The sequence below is a fragment of the Trachurus japonicus genome, chromosome 6, assembly GCF_045865225.1.
Source record: "Trachurus japonicus isolate A0001 chromosome 6, Traja_1.0".
Lineage (NCBI taxonomy): Eukaryota > Metazoa > Chordata > Actinopteri > Carangiformes > Carangidae > Trachurus > Trachurus japonicus.
Window position 1 is genome coordinate 33,485,495 of NC_140912.1, and position 22,029 is coordinate 33,507,523.

At 40.9% G+C, this 22,029-nt stretch overlaps 1 protein-coding gene across 6 annotated transcripts in view; it reads right to left on the reverse strand.

The window, feature by feature from the left end:
• cadps2 (Ca++-dependent secretion activator 2) overlaps positions 1-22,029 on the reverse strand; it is a 242,284-nt gene that overhangs the window by 110,019 nt on the left and 110,236 nt on the right. For all 6 annotated transcript variants that reach the window (XM_085780267.1, XM_085780266.1, XM_085780265.1 and 3 more), the window contains exons 5-9: positions 20,217-20,453; positions 18,523-18,644; positions 12,783-12,894; positions 11,919-12,058; positions 1,159-1,225 (exon numbers count right to left, since the gene is read on the reverse strand). In XM_085780267.1, the coding sequence (XP_085636393.1) occupies positions 1,159-1,225; positions 11,919-12,058; positions 12,783-12,894; positions 18,523-18,644; positions 20,217-20,453 (678 nt within the window). The remainder of the gene's footprint in view (positions 1-1,158; positions 1,226-11,918; positions 12,059-12,782; positions 12,895-18,522; positions 18,645-20,216; positions 20,454-22,029) is intronic.

The window sequence follows — 22,029 nt, forward strand, 5'->3', positions numbered from 1 at the left end:
GCGTTTACGTCATTTGTGGCGCGCGAACGCCACTGTATCCAGCATAAACTAGGCTTTAGGCGTCATTCAGTGATAACTAATGGAAAATCAGGTTCTTTATCTGTTCTGGATGTAACATAGAGAGATTTTCTCAACTGTTTAATAATAATAATAATAATAATACATTTTATTTGTAACGCACTTTATATTTAACAAAAGATCTCAAAGTGCTACAACAGCAACCGACAAAGAAAAAGAAGTTAAAACAAGAGTTAAAAACAGTTATCAAAGTAACACAGGAAAACAGTTACAGATTAAAAGAGTTTTTAAAAAGGTAAGTTTGAACACGTACGCTGCTCTAGGTTGTTTGAAGATTGTGCGCTCTGTTTCCAAACACTTTAGTTAGCTAACGTTAGCTAACATTACGCATATTCATAGTTAAAAAAGTTAGAAAGCGACATCACTAAAATGCTGTTTTTTTTCTGTCAAACCTGTTCATATGTAACACAATGAATCTCAGTTGTGTCGACTATATTCACACATTTCCCTTCTCTCTGTCCAGTACGAACCGTCCAAATCCCTCCATCGTCGTCTTAACTACTGTAATTAATTCAATACTGAGAACAACACATGAAAACTAAACACATCTTGACCTTGTGATATTTTGCAGACAGTTAAAAGAAAATACTAATTATAAGTTTGTGTAAATGTTTTAAACTTGATAAGAACTGAACAGACGTATTTGTCTCTTAGTTTGACCTGCAGCTGCTCTGACTGACGACCGCGTCCTGAAGGTATGGAACAAAAAAAGGAAAACTTCATTATCTTTGCTTCAATAGGACATGAAATGTAAAGGCAGCGGCTGGGAGGTCGTTTTCTTTTACATTAAATTGCTTTTCTTTTCTTTTTTAAAAGTTTTTCTTCCTCCCAACAAAAATCAATCAGCCAAAGAGAAACTTTTCTTCCTGTGAAGGCTGAGTTTTGGATCTATTGCATCTAAAAACATCACAAAAACTCATATTTAATAACTTTTTTCATATTTTGCACCGATGCCGAGTCCAGTTTGTTTAAGTCAGTGTCACTTTTTAACCTGCGGCCGACAAACATAAAAAAACAGTCTCCAAAATCGATGAGGGATCAATAAGTCCCCCGGTCTCAGTTTCACCGTCTGTCTCTCACCTGAACCAGGACGAAGTATCGTCTCTTCCAGCGTTTCCACACTCGCTGTCCCACAGCGTAGAGGTACCTGCAACACAACGACAACACGTCACGGTGAGAAACATCCTTCAGATACAGATACAATCACTTCATCTATTTATTTAACTTAAAATCAGTCTCAATCAATCCTCTTTAACTCCTTTTTAATCAACAATCTGAGCCAAAAGGTTTATAGATCAGCTGCAAATCAAAGTTTTACACTGAGCCATAGGAACAAACACAGAAAGTACACTATGCATTGTAAACTTTCATGGTTAAAAGTAGACAAAAGAGACGCCGCCAAACCTGAGTTTTTACATCATCAAATTATCAGATGTAGTAAATTCATGGTCATTCCACTAGATTAGCAGGGTTAGGGTTAAATTACATCACCATGCCCAAAATCTAACAGCAAGTCCTCATTCATATACCATAAGAAAGCACTATTTATAACAGCTGAGCAATAATCCAGTCTGAGTCTAATGTCTTATCCCTGTTTTGTTCCTGTTAAATGAATCATTGATATGAAGACCAATATAAACTTCCTGTCGTCCTTCTGGGTCAAATTAACCCAATCTGTTCCCTTCCTCAATCCTTCCTTCTTTCCACAATCCTTTTTCCCTTCCTTCTTTCCTTCCTTCCTCTTTTGATCCAATTGACCTGATTTGCTTCCTCCCTCCATCTTTCTTTCCTTCCTTTTACCATTCCTTCTTTCGTCCCTTCCTTCCTTCCTTGAATGAATCTGTTCCCTCCCTCCATCTTTCTTTCCTTCCCTTTCCCCTTCCTTCCCTTCTTCCTTCCTTGAACGAATCTGTTCCCTCCCTCCTTCTTTCTTTCCTTCCTTCCCCTTTTCCCTTCTTCCTTCCTTGAAATAATCTGTTTCCTCCCTTCCTTCCCTTCTTCCTTCCTTGAACAAATTTGTTCCCTCCCTCCATCTTTCTTTCCTTCCTTCTTCTTCCTTCCTTCTCTTCGTCCTTACTTCTCTTCCTTCCTCTTTTGACCCAATTGACCAGATCTGTTTCCTCCCTCCATCTTTCTTTCCTTCCTTTTTCCCTTCCTTCCTTCCTTGAATGAATCTGTTCCCTCCCTCCATCTTTCTTTCCTTCTTTCCTCTTTTGATCCAATTGACCTGATCTGTTTCCTCCCTCCATCTTTCTTTCCTTCCTTCCTTCCTTGAACAAATCTGTTCCCTCCCACCCTCCATCTTTCTTTCCTTCCCTTTCTCCTTCCTTCTTTCCTTCCCTTCTTCCTTCCTTGAACAAATCTGTTCCCTCCATCCATTTCCTTCCTTTTCCCCTTCCTTCCTTCTCTCCCTTCGTCCTTCCTTTTCCCCTTCCTTTTTGACCCAATTGACGCAATCGGTTCCCTCTCTCCTTCCTTTTTCTCCCTCCCATCTTTCCCTTTGTCCTTCCTTCCTTGACCCAGGACAACAGGAGGGTTAAATGCAATCAAATGTGAGGCGTAAAATGGAAGATTTCACAGCACCAATATGTTGTTGTTAGTATCACTGCAACACGACGTATTACGATGTCTATTTGACTGATGTGATATTGAAAATATGATCTGTGTTTTTTTTCTTTTCGATGTACTGTAAGGTTCTTCAGACCCCAGGAAGAATCCTTTAAATAAATAAATAAATAAATAAATAAATAAATCATCAGCAGACAGAGTTTAGAAATGATGCGTTCAAGGTTTCCAACAACGACATCTGAGAAAAAATTAAGAAATTTAAACAGATTGTGCTTCATATGATCAATTTACGTGTCTTTATTCTGTATTATATTTTATGTTTTTGACACAAATCATTGTGTTACATATTCATCACATTTACTTCTAAATTGCTGGATGTTCACTTGCAGCACTGGATCATGAATGAGTTCATCACAGAGCTAAAGGAGCTTTTAATGTGAAGTTATTTTACTTCTTTTCCATCTTAAACATCTATAATTTTAACAGGTCAGAACAAAAACAACAGTCTCAGGATCAGATTCTGTTGATATGTGAATTCATCCACATCCACATCACAATAACATCATGTCAGCTCATGACACCGTCACTGAGCGTCATGAGGACGAGCCGCACTAATGAGGAGGCTATTAAAGAAAAGAAAAGAAAGAGAGATAATAAAGGAGGGAGTAATGAGAGCGGAGCCGAGAGAGGCGGCGGCTCAGTCTGGAAGGAAGAGGTTAGAAGAATGACCAGCGTGGCCTCTGGATCGATGGCTGCTGCTCCCGGGCCTCCTGAAGCGTGGGATACAGGCAAGTGCAAGTGAGGAAAATCAATCGATGGCGAGACCTCTTTCTTCAGCCGAGCCGCCCGCCCTCAAAGAAAAGGAAAAGGCCTCCAGTCAAGGCTGCAACGCCGCCGCCGCTGAGCCGCTGAGCCGCCACCGCCTGGACCAGAATCTGGGCCACGACGCAGCGCTGCAGCCACTCCGGGTTAACATGTGGCAGCGCTCAACACCACCACACTTGTGAAAATGATTTGTCCTCCTCCTCCTCCTCCTCCCCCTCCCCCTCCCCCTCCTCCTCCTCCTCCTCCTCCTCGGCCCCGGATGGACGGACGGACACGACCGCTAGGAACGACGGAGAGTTCACTGCACTGCAGGCATTTAACAGTCGAGAAACACCGGCTCACACTGGTCATTTAGCTGGATATTCACTCTCTGAGAGTTTGGTTTCTCTTTTTATGTCTGTGTGTGTGTGTGTGTGTGTGTGTGTGTGTGTGTGTGTGTGTGTGTGTGTGTGTGTGTGTGTGGGGTGAGAGACTGGAGTTATAGACCGTAAAATGAAATTAAGGGGTGACACTACTATACAGGTGAATAGGGTAAAAAATTTTAACTAACAGATATCACCATGAAACTTCCCAAGTTCATCACTCACATTAAGAGGAATATTTTTTGTATTACAGGTTGTGTCAAATTTGATGTTTAAATATGTAAATGAGGCAAAATCTAATGAAATATGTGCTAATTTTTAGACATTTCCAGAACCAAAATCTGAACAATGGATAAAATTCTTGTTTTATTTTGTTGACATATTAGAGTCAGAAGTTTTTCCAGAGGAGGATTTTGGATATCTCTTTTTATCACTCTGTAAATGAGAAAATACTGTCACCAGCCCCTAAAAAAAACCCATTTCGCCCTGTTTTTAGGAGTAAAATGTTGTATAAATGAGGCTGTGAATGATATATCAACAATCCCCTCTGTAAAAACCTTCAGAATATAGAAAGGGATCAAACTGGAAGGTTTGGTGTCTGTAAGTGCTGCTGAAGTGGAGATTTCTAGCTCAGAGTCTGAGTCTGAAAAACTCATTTTGAGAAAACGGCCTTTAAAGACTTGGACTATAAAATTCTGTAGATTGTTAATGTAAATCGTACTTTTACAATTTGTTGTGGATACGGGGAAAATTACATTTTTTGGAGCCTACATCATTGTTCAGCAGAGAGAGAGCTTCACAATGACATCTGACATGACATGACATGGGTCAGACTAACTTCTGGTGAATTTAGCAGAAATCTACCGACAAAAGAGTAAAATAAAAACCTTAATGTGGATTTTCTACCATTTCTTTTGACTTTTCTGAAAGAAGACATGTTAAGGAAGAAAAACAGCCCAAAATCTCACAATTGATCAGTGCATGAAAAAAACTGTGTTTTTGCCTGTTAGTGTCTGGCCTAAAAACAGACAGATTGCTGCATCACAATCAGATAAAAAGTGACATTTGTCATCAATTAAAGTGAAAAAACTCTGATTTAGATGAATGTTCATCACAAAGTCCAGAGCAGCTGGTGTTTACAGCAGCTGCTTCCACACCCTGAACACAACACAGAGGAAATACAGAGATTTCATCCTCATGAAACACAGGGATGAAGGAAATGTTGCACTTACTGTATGGAGACGGAAAATTATTTCTATCATGTATTAATTTATGGAGAACGGGAGCGAAGCAGTTTAGTGCAGCTTAGTTATTTGTTTTGCATATTTAGTTTGCATATTGTTTGCCACGTGTGTTACATACATACATAAAAGAACACTCCTCTGGTAAAACATGTTGTCACTTTCTTCACTTTTATGCATAAAATAAATAAAAGTTAAATATTTAAAGGGGAAAAAACATCATGTGTTTGCTGAACGTTTTCCTGTTTGTGCATTTTTTCCTTTGTGCTTTTGTCGGTCGGTCTTTTTAAACGCACCAAACACATTTTGTGCTCTTTTTTCCAGCTTCTTCTTGGACCTGGTGTGTGTTTGTGTGTTTGTGTGTGTGTGTGTGTGTGTGTTGTTGCCCCATCAGGACAGGAAGTGGGAGTGAACACATGAAGAAGAGCTGTGGAGCCGCTCGCTGCCAGATTCCTCTGATGCTTCCAACTTCTCGCCGACCTTCAAACCCCCCGCGGCGAGCGGCGGCTGCAGTTGCTCTTCTGCAGCTTCTGATTGGCCGAGCAGCTCCGTGTGTGTGTGTGTTTTTATTGTTTGACATCGGGTCCATTATCTCCCATATTCTGTCCTTAGTTTAGACTTTTCTCCTCACAGCCCGGTGGTTTGGGAGTGAAACAGGAAGTCTAAGTGTTTTCCATGTGTGACTCTAACACCTCGACCATCATCACGTCGCCCTGTGAGGTTTTACTGAAACTCTGTGGTGAGAGAAGGTGAACGAACCCGTTGGCTTCAGCTCCATCAGCGGCTCAGTGTCCAAAAACATGCTCACCTTCTTCACCCGGGCTGCGATGATGAACTAGGAACTTTGTTTTATCACGGAAAAACTTCTTCATCTACATCTTCCTCTGCAGATTAGAAACATCTTTTCCAATGTTCATAGTGTATCTGTGGGTAAAACCACCTCAAAGACCAGTCACTGAAGCTGGTTGGAGCCATTTGGGGGTTTATGAGAAAAAAACTTTTATTTGACGCCTATCTCTATTACACATTATAACCACTACTTATAATGAGTTATAATGCAGTTATAGCACTGTCTAACTATAGTTATAAACACTCATAAATTATTATAATGCTTTACAACATTAATCATAACACACTATAAAGTATTTTATCATGACTTATAAGGTCAGGTATTATAATAGGTTATAATTGTTAGTAACTCTATTATAATACTTGACCTTATAAGCCATTACAGTATAAAATGCTCTATAATGTGTTATGCTTATTGTTATAAAGCCTTATGATAATTTATGAGTGTTTATAATGATAGTTATACACGTTTATAAACCAATTATAACACATTATTACTATATTTATAAAGTATTATCGATGTGGGCATTGTCAGCCAGTTACTAACAATTATAACATGTTATAAGTCATGATAAAATGCTTTATAGTGTGTTATGATTATTGTTATAAAGCATTATGATCATTTATGAGTGTTTAGAACTATAGTTATACAGTGCTATAACTGCATTATAACTCATAACTATGGTTATAATGCGTTATAGAGATAGGCGTCAAATAAAGTGTTACAAACTGGCAAATTTATGTGGAAAATCACCATGAATCAGCAGAATGATCTGGTGACTGTGGGATAAAATAACAACTATTTCCTTTTTGCTAAATCCAACTGAAAAGTAGAGTTTGATCAGATCTTCTACAGTAGGCAGAGTACAAAACCAACCACGTCTGTCCAACGACTTGTCTCCTTCCTTGGTGACTTTAAAACTAATCACAGAACAGATCTCAGAAAGTTTAGGATCAGGCTGAAAAAGAGTTCAAACCTTCATCCGTCCACAAACTGTCCCAACATGGAGCTAGAAGACTCAGCTCTGTAGAAACTGAGACCGTCACAGTCACCAGAAGATCAGATGCTCCACAACAACACTGCAAAGAGCAGCTGGACTCTACACAACACTGCTGAGAAAAGGTTTTATGGGCTGAACAAACTAAATCCACCTTCTGGATCGGACCAGTCAGAGTCCAGACCTGGACCCAGTGGAGAAGCTGTGGACGGAGCCGAGGAGATGAACTAGAACTAGAACTAGAGTTGGTTTGATCAGCAGCTACTGGACAAACTGGTTTCATGTTATTGGACCTAAAGGAGGTTTAACTGGTTATTAAAGAGGAACTCTGAAGGATTTCCGCCTTAACTCTGCTACAGTTTTACATTTTTAATTGTAGAGTTTCCCTTTAAATCAATTATTTAGATCAGCTGTGGATCTGCTGTGAAGTCACTGATGTTTCAGGAAGTAGACAGTGACAGTCTCTCTCTCTCTCTCTCTCTTATACTCCCATCCAGTCAAGTGAAGCTGAGCTCAGACAGAGACAGACACTGACCCCTTGTGGACTCTGGAGAGAAGTGCAGCTGCAAATACCAGTGACTGAGCTACACGACTCCAGCTGGGTTGAGTTCATTACACTGATGGAGGAGGAGGAAGAAGTGTGTTTAACTCTCAGTCTTCCTGTCAACACACTGGTCAATAACAGGATGGAGACCAGTTTCATCTCTGAGTATCAAACATGGCGACGCTCTCTAAAGCAAGACCCTTGTTCTATGTAGATATAAAAGAAGAATTAAAAGGCTACGAAAACCAAACAAGTTTGATTTTATAGCGATTATAAACTTATACTAATATATTCATGTGTAGTAGATTCAGATTTTGCCAATAAATCTTGACAGTTAGTGGCAGTACTTCACAAGAATAAACAGAAGTCTTGTACTTTGCTTCTTCTCTCATGGTCAAGGTGCAGGCTGCCTGGCCTTGGATTTATAGAGTTTACTTCTGTTTTAAAAATGATCTCACCTAGTGTTTTAGTTTTGTTTTCACTTTACTTTTAATATGAGGAGATCTAGAGCTCCAAACGTAATTAATTAAGGCTGTGCATTTCTTGCATCTTTGCACATTTCTGCACATTTTGCACAAGCTGTAATTTGCACAACTTTATGCTATTATTGCTCAGGGGGCTGGTAAATTACTGAATACTGTCAATTTTTCCTCCTCCACTGTCTTATGTTTTAATTTATTTAATGTTGCAGCAGGATGTATAGATATATACTGTCTAAGACTAATTTCCACAATAAAGTTTATCATCTCATCATCTCATTATTACACACTGGACCTTTAACGACCCTATAGACCTTTTTTTTCACAATCCCATCAGTCCACTTCCACACTGTAAATTCTTCCTTATCTGTTTCCACTGCACAACAACTTAGAGATGAAACCTGTTGCCTCCATCTTTGTTTGACCTCTGGACACAGAACAACACACTGTTACATCTCGTTGTCACGTCAGGTTTCAGTCTGACATTATAGTCACATTTTAACAGATAGATAACCTGCACAACTATTTAAAAAAAGGAAATCTAAACTGAGCCGTGATGCGTTCACTGTCCAGGTCTCACGCAGCAGTGGGATTAAAGGTGAAAACGTCCGTCAGGCGACAGCAGCTGTAACCTGAGAGCTTCCTGACCATGATGATGATGATGATGATGATTAAACCTGTTTCATTCAGTCTGAAGTCACAGGTTACAGAGGAAACTGATTCACTGAACAACAACTAAAGTTTCTGAACGCACAACATCAACATCATCAACTGAGATTATTTTAAATGTGGTGAAACAGAAACTATCAACCTGCAGGTGGAGCTGCAGCTGTAACTAACTGAACCTCTGACCTGCTGTCGACGGAGAGCCAGAGTGAAATCACTTAATTTCATTTTCTTCTTTGTTTATCAACACTAAGTGACTCAGACTGAACCGATGTTTCTGCACCGAGAAGCTTTTTAATTGCTGTCTTGTTTTTTTCTTTGTTAGTTAGTGTCTGTTTTTCTGTTGATATTATATAATATTCTTTACCTTTGTGCACTGGAGCGCTGTGACGAAAGAACTTCCTGCAAGGGATTAATGAAGTATATTCTATTCTATTCTATTCTATTCTATTCTATCTGCTTTTATCAGAATGGGTTAGAAACAGTTTCTGTGTTTTTATTTCTGACTAAACATCGACACAATAGAGATAAAGTGTTTTAGTAAAAATCTATAATTTAGTTTGGATTATCTACAGGTTTTAAGAGGTGAAGAGGTTCTGTGGAGAGTCTCTTAGAAACATCTCATTAAACATCTGACTCTGGAGGCAAAAAGTTCTCTCCAAAACACCCACACACACACACACTGAAACGTTTCCTTGTCAGAGTTTTGTGGGTTTGTAAATGAGACGCTGCCTCCACCTGCTGGTAGGAAATGAGTTCTGCACCTGCACCGTCTCAACTGGTTTTAAATGTACCGTATTACTTGATATTGAGAAAACATAGTGATGAATGAACTTTAATTTAAGAAAATTAATGGAGTTATACAATCAAATAACTAATACATTCAACTTGTTAATGTGAAACAAATCAACATTAGTTTTAACCTTAGAGGAGGAGCTGTTCAGAACAACAGAAATCCAACTGAGATTGTTTTATTGTTTGATCATAATCTCTGTTTTCCTGCTGGACATTTATAGAAAAACAAACAAACTATAAAATCACCTGGATCAATAAATCAAGAAGGAGTTGGATTCAAGAGTCTTATTCTTGAGGGTTTTTTAATACTAGGCCAATACCGTAAAAACCATAAAGTTATTACATTATTGATTCAAACCTTTCATTACATTCTTGGCTTTATTACATTTAAAATGGCCATAATTATTACGTTCTTGGCCATTAGTACATTTTGGGTTGCTACACTCATTTTTACTATTATAAAAGTTATAAAACCTTCACTTTTCACTGTTTTAACAATGTTGATTTGTCAATCCATCACAAATTAATTTATAAATAACATCACTTCTGTCTGAATTAAAGCAGAAGTCAGCGATCCGGTGGTTTTGTCTAACTTCTTGTCAGCAGATGGAGTAATCAGTCCCCGCCCTCGTCCCTACGTCACCACATTCACAGCGTCCCTTGGCTGCACACACAGAGAGGACCGCCCCTTTATGCCGTTCTCTCTCCTCATTGGATAAAGGTTGTAGGATACAAGGAAAGTTTTCTCCTGGGCTCAGAGCAGAGCAGAGTGACTGACAGACCCGTGTTTCAGACCAAACACTCTATAGAAGTGATTGCTGTCGGAAGATATTTAAGACTTATATTAACACAAACATTCACCTTGCTTCTGTTTTAAGGGTGTAAGTTTAGGGATTGGACTTTCTAAATCAATAAAACCATCATGTCTTTGTGTCAGGATCTATTTAAACTGTTTAGATCTGAATGTGATCTTTAAAAACCAGTATTGATCGATAATGAGCTGCTGATCATGTGACCATGTCCTCAGACTGTTTGTACTTGCTGTGTTTGACCAGTAGGTGGAGCCGTCGGCCTTTAAACCGATGCTGATGCTGAACCAACCACCTGATCCTGTCATGACTGGAGAACAACACTTCACCACCTTCACCTCTGACTCATCGACACCTTGAAGGTCAACGACGTCTCTAAAAACCAAAGAGCTGCTGAGTGAGAAACCTCCAACCACCAATCACCATCCATCCATCCATCCATCCATCCAGAAGGAGGGAGGTGGAGATGATGAAGGACTCTTTCCTACAGGTAGCAGCTGCAGGTGGACAGACGGTCAAGAGACAAGATAAAGACGAAGTCGGACAACGCCAACGGCCAGAAGACTCTACAATAAAGCCTGACCTCGGTCCTGACAGCTGGACCTGCAGTCTCTAACAACACCACAACCATCATGTCATGTAGGGATGTCACGATTGTAGATTTTCTTTGTACGATTATTGTCAGAGAAATAATCACGGTATTACGATTATTATTATTATTATTATGCATTCATTAATTTACATCATATGAATGTGTAAAATCAAATACAGTCAAAATATAATTACATTACTAATTATTTACACTAAATATTTTAAGTCTCTACTATTAATATATAACCATTAACCAATTATTAATCCTGCAGGGTAAGTGTTTTAATTGTGTTTTAATTATCCAAGTAATTAATTGTCATCTATACCAAATATTTAAGTTTATCATTGTTTGTTTTTTAGCACAAATGAGACACTAACATTTAAATTCCTACCAATCGTATGCTACGTTAGGTAAATGGACCAGTATTTCTTACATTTACCTTTACTTTGGTGCACAAACATCTGCCTCTGTGTTTCCAACATAATCTTTTAACTGACGGTATTTGGAAATCTTTACGATTAATTAATTGTGGTGTTTAATACCGCGATTAATTGTGAAAACAAGTAATCGTGACATCCCTAATGTCATGGCATCAGAGCAGTCTGAGCAGAGACAGACTTCCCTCTCCTCCTCCTCCAGCTCATCCAGGAGCATCCCGAGGCGTTCCCAGTCAGACAGCAGAGAGACATGAGACATCCAGGAAGAATCTGATCCCATACGGAAGACCGAGCAGCGTTCCCACTCTGTTCTTGAATTCATTTTCCAGGACGTTTCCAGCTGCTACAGTCTGACAGACGTGTTATTACATCATACACTAACTGACACATCCCCCGTCACATTCATTTAACCAGTTTATTCCTCTCAGCCTCAGAAGTGGCTCTGACTTATCTATGAAATAATCTCTGACATAGAAATGAAGACAAATTTATCATAGAACAACACAAACCTGTTGCCTATTTGTGGAAAAAATATGTAATACTTGAGTTACATAAAGGATTTTTATTTGTTTTCCTCCTAATTGTCCTTGAAATAGTGGTCAAGAAACCCACCAACCTCAACATTAAAATGGTTTGGTCAGCAGCAGCAGCAGCAGCAGCTCTGTGTGAACTCACCCGCTGTGCTTCATGTTAGGAGGTTTGTCCATGCGGACGGCCAGCTTGATCTTCAGCTCAGAGTCCTGGCTGCTCTTGGGAACGACCATCCGGTGGAACTCGGCCTGTTTGGGACCGTTGGTGGTCGGGTTCAGGACCACCTGAGGAGGGGGAGGAGGAGGAGGAGGAGGAGTTATAAAACCAACCAGCAGTGGGTTCTCGTGCTGTTTTCAGTTTTCAGATGTTTCAAACCTTTTCTAACTACTTGAAATATCTCAATAATATTTGCGGCCCCGCCCCTTCTTGATTCTGATTGGTCAGTGCGGGGAAAAGTGACATTGACGAGCGCGGCGCTGTTCTAAAAGTTGAACAGATTTCAACTCGAAGCGCTCTGAGCGCCGCGACAAAAAGAAGCAAGCGCCGAGGGCGTTTTACCGCCGAGGGCGCTGAGCGCTGTGAGCGCCCAACTCAATAGGGTTTGAATGTAAAATAGACGCCCAGAGGCTGAAAACACATCTGGTGGACACAGCCCCTTAATGGACAAAAACAAATGAACCAAAGATGGATAGAACGATAGAACGATAGACAGACAGACAGACAGACAGACAGACAGACAGACAGACAGACAGACAGACAGACAGACAGACAGACAGACAGACAGACAGACAGACAGACAGACAGACAGACAGACAGACAGACAGACAGACAGACAGACAGACAGACAGACAGACAGACAGACAGACAGACAGACAGACAGACAGACAGACAGACAGACAGACAGACAGACAGACAGACAGACAGACAGATAGATAGATAGATAGATAGATAGATAGATAGATAGATAGATAGATAGATAGATAGATAGATAGACAGAGGTCTACTGACCCGGCCCAGCTCCTTGTCCTCCAGAGCCAGGACTCCTGTACTCTCAGTGAACAGCTTCACTTTGACCGACGGCAGAGGATGAGTGGTGGTGAAGTCTCCCTGAGTGCCCCACCTGACACACACACACACACACACACAGTTAATTAAAGTGCTGTTGTAACCGATTTAAAAACATTCTCATCATAAGGATTTGATTGGCCCGTGTAGAGTCTGCAGACCTCTAGATGTCTCTGAACTCTGAGCTGCTGTTTCCATGTCATAAATCCCATTATAAAACAAACACACAGTCACATTATAACAAGTTGTTACAATACGAGTCAAGTTGTTGTTATAACATGAAAACTTTTGATGAATTTGAGTTTTCCGTTCCACTTCATTTGTTCTGTTTGTTGTGTTTGTTTGAGCGTCTGTGGAGCGACTGAGTCTCTGTTGATACACTACAGATGTTGATACTCAGAGGAGTCCAGATGTTGATTCACTCAGAAGCAGTCACAGTGTGTGTGAAGAGAAGACAGCAAGAAAAAGACAAGAAAAAGAACAGAAATAAGAAGGCAAAGTAGAAGACGAAAAATAAGAAGACAGAAGAAAAAAAAGATGATGAAGGACAAGAAAAAAGGAGAAGACAGAAGAAAAAGAAGATGAAGAAGATCAAGCAGAAGGAGAAGAAAAAGGAGGAGGAGGAGAAGTAAAAATGAGGACAAAGAAGTACAAAAAAAGGAGAAGACAGAGAAGAAGAGATGGAAGAAGAAGACACAGAAGGAGGAGGAGATAAAGGAGGAGAAGAAGGTGATGAATCAGATCAGTTTTCTGCAGCAACATGAGGTCAAAGGTCACAGGTAAACAGCTGTTATCAACCACCTGTAACGTGCAAGAGTGTGTGTGTGTGTGTGTGTGTGTGTGTGTGTGTGTGTGACCCCTCCACTCGTCGAGCTCCATATTCAGTTTGCTCAGTTTCCAAGGCAACGCTGCGCTGAAAGGTGTGTCTGACCCCTGATCAGTGTTTTCCTGTGAGTGATGACATGACGATGTCTGGAGCTGGAGCTCAGCTGCTGTTTGTCTTTATTTATTACAATAATAACTTTATTGACACTGCTGTTTTGAAACAGAGACAAGGAACAGATCAACAGAGGAGAAGAAGTTAAAACCTCCTCTCTCCTCTCTGCTGCTGCTGCTGCTGCTGCTGCTGTTTGTCTATGTGACACTGGTCAAGACTGAGCTGTGGTTTACTACCTGCTGCTAAAAACCACATCCTCAAATACATGTTTTGTCACTTATATCATTTTAAGTTCATTCAAACTTTGCATTTAAATGTAAAATATTACACAACCCTCTGGGGTCTATGATGACATGACGTCTTCAAAGCACCGTTGAAACTAGAAACTACACTTAACTGGAAAGTACCAATTTGAAACTCTCTCCCAGTTTTTATTTGACTTTGATAGATCATGTAAAACCAGAGATATGATTTAATTTGAATTGACATTGACTTTATTTTCAAATATTCCCCATTTTCTTTTGTCATTTTTTGGAACGGGAAAAATAGTAGGGAGGTTAAGCCCAAAAAATCGGCCTTTGACTTCAAGTCATGATGCAAAGCTCCCTTTGGCATGGAAGTACCTTAGGGTCATACACATAAATCTATCCTAAGACACAAGTGAGATCACACTTTGTATCTGAAATAAACACGTTTTTTTTTTTTTTTTAAATGGCCGCCGACCATACATGAGAGGCCCATATCTTTACTTCTGTTGTAGCTATAATAACTCATTTGGTGTCAAAGTGTACATTTTGGGGGTCAAGGAATCCAATAAAATAGGTTCCAAGACAAAAAACAAAACAATGATATTCTCCTTACCATGACTATTGGAGCTAACATAAAAATGCATGCCAAAACACCCCATCCCATTTACCATGTCCATATAAACTCAGGCAGATCCCCTAATGTAATAAAAGTGGTGGGATCAGCTGATACTAGATGTGATAGTGGCCTAATAAAGTAGGTCAAAATGAGAAAATAATAAGATCATATTGATGAAGTTGTGAAGAAAGAATAAATTGGTATGTGGGTATAATCAAAGATCGATACAACAGTGATACAACTGATCTGAGGTCTGTGAGTCTGAATCACAGATGTTGGTACCTTCCACATGAATTAAATCTATTAACTAATGAAAAAGGTCCTGGTTGATTAAAGGGCTGTTCCGCTACAACCATCGGACGCCGGCGCTGTAATCACAGCTCATCACCTCGGCTGTGTAATTACACTTAACCACGACTGTTACTGCTCCGCTGGCTAATTACACCAGAGGCTGCAGGAGCCGCTCGCTGCTTCCCTGCTGACCACCGAGGCCGTCAGGTGGCAGCCGGCTCGTCTAATTGGCTCTGACTCTGGAGGACAGACCCCCCCTATACCACCTACACCTCTGAGAAAAGAAGAGGAAGAAGGAGGAGAAGGAAGAAGGAGGAGAAACCCTCTGAGCAGCAGCCGGAGCGTGTGAAAGGTTATCCTCATTACCGCTGCGACCCCCCGCTGTCCGTCAAACATCCCACCACCACCAGGACGCTGCAGCTCAGAGAGACCAGCTGAAGACCGACTCACTCCGGTCAGAACCGGATCAGAACCAGAGGAATCAGAGGATTCATCACCACAACCTGACTGATGAACTGAGCTAAATGAACTAATCAACGCTACAGATCATTAGAAATTACAGCATTAATGGGAAAACAAGTAAAAAGCCATCTTGACATTTGCAAAGACACGAGGAGTCGGTGATCAATCTGATTATTATTAATCATTAATATCATTATCCATCAGCATGACCCCCAGCTGTAAGCCCTCTCTTCTGATTGGCTGACTGTTTCCTGAGTGATCTGATAAAAATAGAGCAGATTTCAGAATAAAGTGAGACAAGTCCGTCCTCCCATCACATTACCACAGGGCTTTAAAGGGGACCTATTATGCTCCTTTTTGCACCAACTAAAATAGTTCCTGGGTGTCTTAAAGACATGTCTGTGACGTGCTTCGGTCAAAATACCCCAAAGATCAAACATCACAGCATTCTCAAAAACAGGGCTGTGCAAAACGGTCTGTTTCAGTGGCCCCTCCCTTTAAATGCAAATGAACCACTCCCTCAGCATTGCGTTACCATGACGATGTCTACTACTAGTACCTATACTGATTTGGCCAAAATGTAGTATGCAAACAAAAGCTAAATCTGCAGTAGGCAAATTGCCAGATCTCCACTATGCATCTGACCAGTCTACATTGTGTAATGAAATGCACCCATGACCTAGTCTCACCCTAACCAAAGATGGTATGGAGTAGTCTTTGCCATGTAGGCTACTGTAACCATGTAACATGTAATATAACTTAATAAAATACATTAAAAATATATGCAGAATGGTCAGTTCATAGTAAAACAGTTATTTATTGATGTAAATGTGGTGATTTGTGCACATAGACTACAGCAGCACTGCTCCTCTCCTCCTTCTCACAGCTTCACTTTTCATTCAAACTAATCCAACTGCCACAAGATTTCATCAATGAGACCAACATTTATCTCCTAAATAGACTAACCACACGGTGGTAAACGTCTAAAAAACCTGCGGGCATGTTTATTAGCGATGGTTTTCTCTACCGCGATGAGCACGGACGCCTGCCCGGCCAAGGAGGCCTGCAGACGGGCTCTGCCTGTGTGAGGAGCCGCTGCAGCCCCGGAGCTCCGGAGCTCCGGTGCTCCAGCGTTACGTCGGTCCGGCGAACAACGTCGCCCCGGCGGTACGTCGCTCCTCACACAGGTACAGCTTCACTTACATGAAACGTTGGAGTAAACTTCTAAATAAAACTTAGTAAAGTGACGCTACAGCGCTACAACATGCAGGGAAGAAGCAGGAAGTAGTCCGCTCCGCTCTCCGCTGTGACCCCAGGCACAACAGAGCAGCATGGGAGGAGGCGGGGCCGGTCTATGGGCTGGAGCAGAGACCTCAGCATGACCATGTAGGGGAGTCCGGCACGCATCGACGTAGACGCGAGCTCATGTCAAAAAAAACTCAGCGCAACCGAGTGTAACGCCTGGTTCACACCGGACGCGGAAGCGCCTGAGCTCCTCAGCTGTTGTTTACTCACATTCAGAGCTGTTTTTTTTTTTACATCACGGATAAGTAAATAACCTCATATAATTATAATGCTGTGTGCTGTGGGTCAAACAACTCCCTTCACTTCCAAGATTAATTTCACGTCGTCCTTCACTCGACAACAACTCGTCTCTGCCTCCTCTCTCTCGCTCTTTCCCTGTTTGTTTGTGTGTTTGTTTTAGATAAATATATTGTTTTGTCTCTATTGTTATTTTGTTATTTTAATTAGTGGTGGAAATTCTGGTTGAGCCGACCAGTGTTTCTTTACTTTCGGTTTCGCGGACGCTGCCCGGCGAGTCATGAGAATAACGCCGCCGAATCACCGTTTATGGTGGGAACTACGGCGGTATCTGGTCGTCTTCCAACCTCCGACTTTCATTGTTGATGAATGAAAACATTCTGGGCAAGACGTCCGTCCTGCACCGGTCTAAGTATTTCACCGTGTACGCGGAGGCTCATGGGAAATGTAGTATGAGAACACTTGGCTTTCCAAAACTCCTTGTTGTCCCTTTAACGACCGACACCAGCTGAGGAAGTAGATTGTCTCTGTGAAGGAAGAGCAGCAAAGAGCTGCAGACTTTAATATGACAACAGCTTGAGGCTGATGAACCAATCAGGAGCCACCATGGGAGTTTACATCATTGTGTCCGAAGGTCTCAGTGTTCATTGTCCAGACAAAGCAAATCTGAAGGTTTTTTCATATTCATGTCACGCTCGGTGTTTTTCTGTACATTGTCTGTTTTTCTCATTTTTTTTCTTATACATATTATTCTTCTTCCTCTTGTGCTATTATCTTCTTTCAAACCCTTTAACTGTTTATTCTTGACTCCTTTTCTACCTCAACGCTTAAGCTGCTGTTATGAAATTCCCTATTGAGGAATATAAATATAGTTTTTTATATAACAGTTCAGACTAATATCAGACTAGTCTTATCTAGTCTCATCTTTAAAGGAAACAGGATCAGCTGCGTTTCTAAAACTCTCAATTTCAGAAACTGCAGTCTCTTGTGGACGGAGGAAGGAAACAAAGTTGAACGGATGAGTTTTAAAGTAAAAACATAGCAGCCACCGACACCGTACACTGGCTCCATTTTGCACAGAACTATTTTTGCAGCAGAAGCTGAGAAGTGTAAAAGCAGCTCATGAACTCTCTGGTTGTGCAGACGTGTCAGAGCGACAGGTCAACATTACTGTAGCTTCCAGCTAATTCAGAAGAGTCAGAAGTCAACTTTAAGATTGAAAGTTGGTGGAGAGAAGAGTTGATCATTTCTCTGATAATAGATCCACTGATTTAAATGAGGAAACTTCTATAACTTTAGATGTTTTTCAGACGTGAAGTCTTCAACCTTCTCCACACACTCAGCTCCAAACAACTATTCAGAGTCGAGATTAAAGAGTTGAAATGCTCATCGGCGCCGCATGGTTCTTTTTGTTGCAGCATGTGGACGTTTGACCTTCAGCAGGAATGTGCTGCAGTGGGTAATGAGTTTGACAGCGAAGGACTTTCTCACATTCATCTGCTGAAGGAGAAAATAAATAAAATGTGTCTGTGTTCACATCAAGTCTCATCTCAGACGATTCAACAGCAACACAACAACCGGACTCACTGTGGGCGCGCGGCCTCGGCCTGGTCCGTCTGCAGCTTCTCCCCCCCCTCCACCTCCATGGTGCAGTACACGATCCGGTTCGGAGCCACCGACTTCAGACCCTGGACCTCCACGATCACGATCTGCAAAGACCAGGAGGAGAAGGAGATGGTTCAGATCCTGCTGCGTCTCAACCTGGACTAACCCTCAGACCTCAGTCCCTGTTCAGCATGACACCAGAGGAGGATCAATAAATACAGACTGAGCCGTTTACTGAGGATTTAAAATACAGAAAACTCATGGTTTGATGATCGATTGAAGCTACAAAGTTTAACAAGTTGAACCTTGAACCCATCCAAACTCTATCCAGATCAATGATGACAGATCAATTGTTCTTTATTGCTTTAATTAGAATTGTTAAAGGTATAATATGTAGGAATTCCCCCCATCTAGCGGTGCAGTTGCATATCTGAACGTATTCTTGATGTTGCATTCAGGTGAAATGGGGCAGACGTCAGACAGACAACAGACGCTGCATGTAACAGGATAAACAAGCGTCTATGTAAACAAGTGGTCCGACAACATGTTGTCATGGTGATGTGGTATTGTTTTACCGTCTTTCTCTGGTGGAGTAAAATGACATCCGGTTGGTTTGCCGACGGCCGTCTGCCTGACTGCACCTGAATGCAACACCAGTGCCTCCGTCCTTCCTCACACTACACAGTGGTGACAGTTTTAACAGGCCGCGCCCACAGCTCCGCTGAGTTTCCGTGGTTACCTACGGTCACGATGCAACATGGCCGCCTCGGCTCGGTGCGTCGCCCACTTATGTATTTGTAACGACTTGTAACAACTCATTCTAAGGTACCAGAAAGCTTTCATTTGGATGCGGCTGTGATTCTACTTAAATACGTATTTATGAAAGTATATATTTGATTTTTGCTAATAAAAAGCCAAATAAGTTACATACTGGGGCTTTAAGACATTTGACATATTTTTGAAGTTTTTTTGCAGTAAATTGAAGGAGTTCCTTGGAGCTACAATCAACAACTTGTGGTCGTATCAACCTGCCAAGCTGCAGAAATATGGTAACAATGAGTAAAAGCATTACTGTATATACGTAAATGGCCAGGAAAGATTTTGCAGAACATTATGATGTCACACTGAAGTTGACCTTTGACCTTTCGGGTATAAAATGTCATCACTTCCTCACTTTATCCTGAGTAACAGTGTTAAACAATGACGAGTGTTTAACCTGTCAAAAATTGGGTCGATTCATCTTTTAGTCCAGGTGGACATTTGATCCAAATATGAAGAAAGTGGCTTGAGGTGTTAATAAGACATCATGTTTGAGAGATAAAAGGGATAAACGACCTGAAACAACTCAGAAACTTTCCCAAACTGAGGTCGAGACAAAACGTCTTCAATGTCCATAAACGTCCTCACTCCAAACTCACACTGTCCCCACAAAGATATCTATACAAGAACACGCACGCACGCACACACACTTTGTTTGTGAGGACACACAACAACATCGGCTCTCACCTGAACCCTAAAATCACCTACAACTCAGAAACTTTCCCCAAACTGAGGTCGAGACGAAACGTCCTCAATGTCTATAAACGTCCTCACTCTAATCTCACACTGTCCCCACAAAGATATCTATACAAGAACACATAACACACACACACACACACACACACACACACACAAACCTCCAGCGTGAAGGACAGCACGACGTCGGACTTGGACAGGATGTCCCCCTCGTCCCCCATGTCCAGGAAGGAGTTGTTGAGAGACGAGCGTTTGAGCTTCTGCTTGAAGACGTCGGGGCCTCCCTTGGAAACAGGAAGTGACTCCAGATTGGCCATCAGCAGGTTGACGGACGACCGCAGCTCCTCCACGTACAGACCCTCCATGTCGCCAGAGATGAACTGTGGGTATCTCCTCTCCTGCAACACACACACACACACACACCAGACACACACACACACACACACACACACACACACACACACACACACAGGGCCGTTGTATAGGGGAGAAAGGTGATGATAACTCTAGGGGCCCAGCGCCCAGTGGGGCCCATAAAAACCCCAGTAGTCTAATCTTTGTATGACTGATTTATTCTGCATAAGACCCTGACTAATACTCAGTACACTGTAAAAACTCAACATCTTTCCAAGAATATTTGTCTTATTTCTTGTCCAGATGTCTCATTTCTAGTCAAAACTAATCTCTCCCCACTTAAAATAAGACTCATCACCTAAAAATTTACTTGTTTTTAGATCATTTTCACTTAAATTCACAATAAATAGAAACATCTGCCAGTGAAAGTAAGTTTTTTGTGCTTGTAATAAGGAAGAAAAACTTGCTCCACTATCAGATTTTTTCTACTTATTCCAAGTGAAAATCTGCTTGAAAGAAGTAAAAAGTGTCTAAAAACAAGCTACTTTTAATGTGATGAGTCTTATTTTAAGTAGAATGAGATTTGTTTTGACTAGAAATGACATTTTGACTAGAAATAAGACAAATATTCTTGCTAAGATACTTGAGTTTTTGCAGTGTAATGCTGCATTAGCATCAAAACAAAGAAGGCTAAATAAAAAACGATAATACATACGTAGTCTAAGAAAAAAACAGGAAAAGTTAGGGGGAGGGGCCCACTTTAGTATTCTTTAAGGGGGCCCAGAACACACTCCTCGTTAAAACCACCACGCTCAGGTTTAATGATTTAACGGCTCATTAGGAGATGAAGTGATTTCAGTTCAGCTGCTCTGTTTGGTTCCTCTCAACCTGACCAGGTCGTTTGCTTGTTGTAAATATATTTTTTTCTTTTTGAAGCAGAGAAGACGTTTCAGAGGAGAAACTGACGAGGTCGTGAGTTCACAATCAGCACATGTTCTCACTCATGTTGTTAAATAATTAATCAGACCAGAAAACTAACTGATGTGCAGTTTGGAAACATTGGATTTCTTTAGATAACGAAGTAAAAATACAAAAGAAAACTGATGAAATAGTATATTTCATTGATTTTTCAGCGACTGGAGGATAGATCAGACTTTGTTTTTACTCTGGTTTTGTCTCTAAGTTTACAAGAAGAGCTGAATAGAGGGCAACCAGGTTTACAGTTCATACAGAAAGTATTCAGACCCCCCTTCAATTTTCCACCATTTGTTATATAATTGCAGCTTTATGACTCTAGGAAGAGTCCTGGTTGACCCAAACTTCTTCCATGTCTGTGCATTGCTACAATTCAGTCTCTGAGCTCTTGGGGCAGTTCCTTTAACCTCATGGATTTCAATTTTGCTCTAATATGCAAATAAGTGGTAAGGTTTTATTTAGACAGGTGTGTGCTTTCCAAATCATGTCCAAACTATTGAATCCAACACAGCTGGGCTCAAATGAAGGTGTAGAACTATCTCAAAGATGAACAAAATAAATTGATGGTCACTGAAAGACCTAAAGGAGTGTCACAGCAAATGGTCTGAAAACGTATGTTCAGGTGGTATTTCAGGTTTTCTTTTT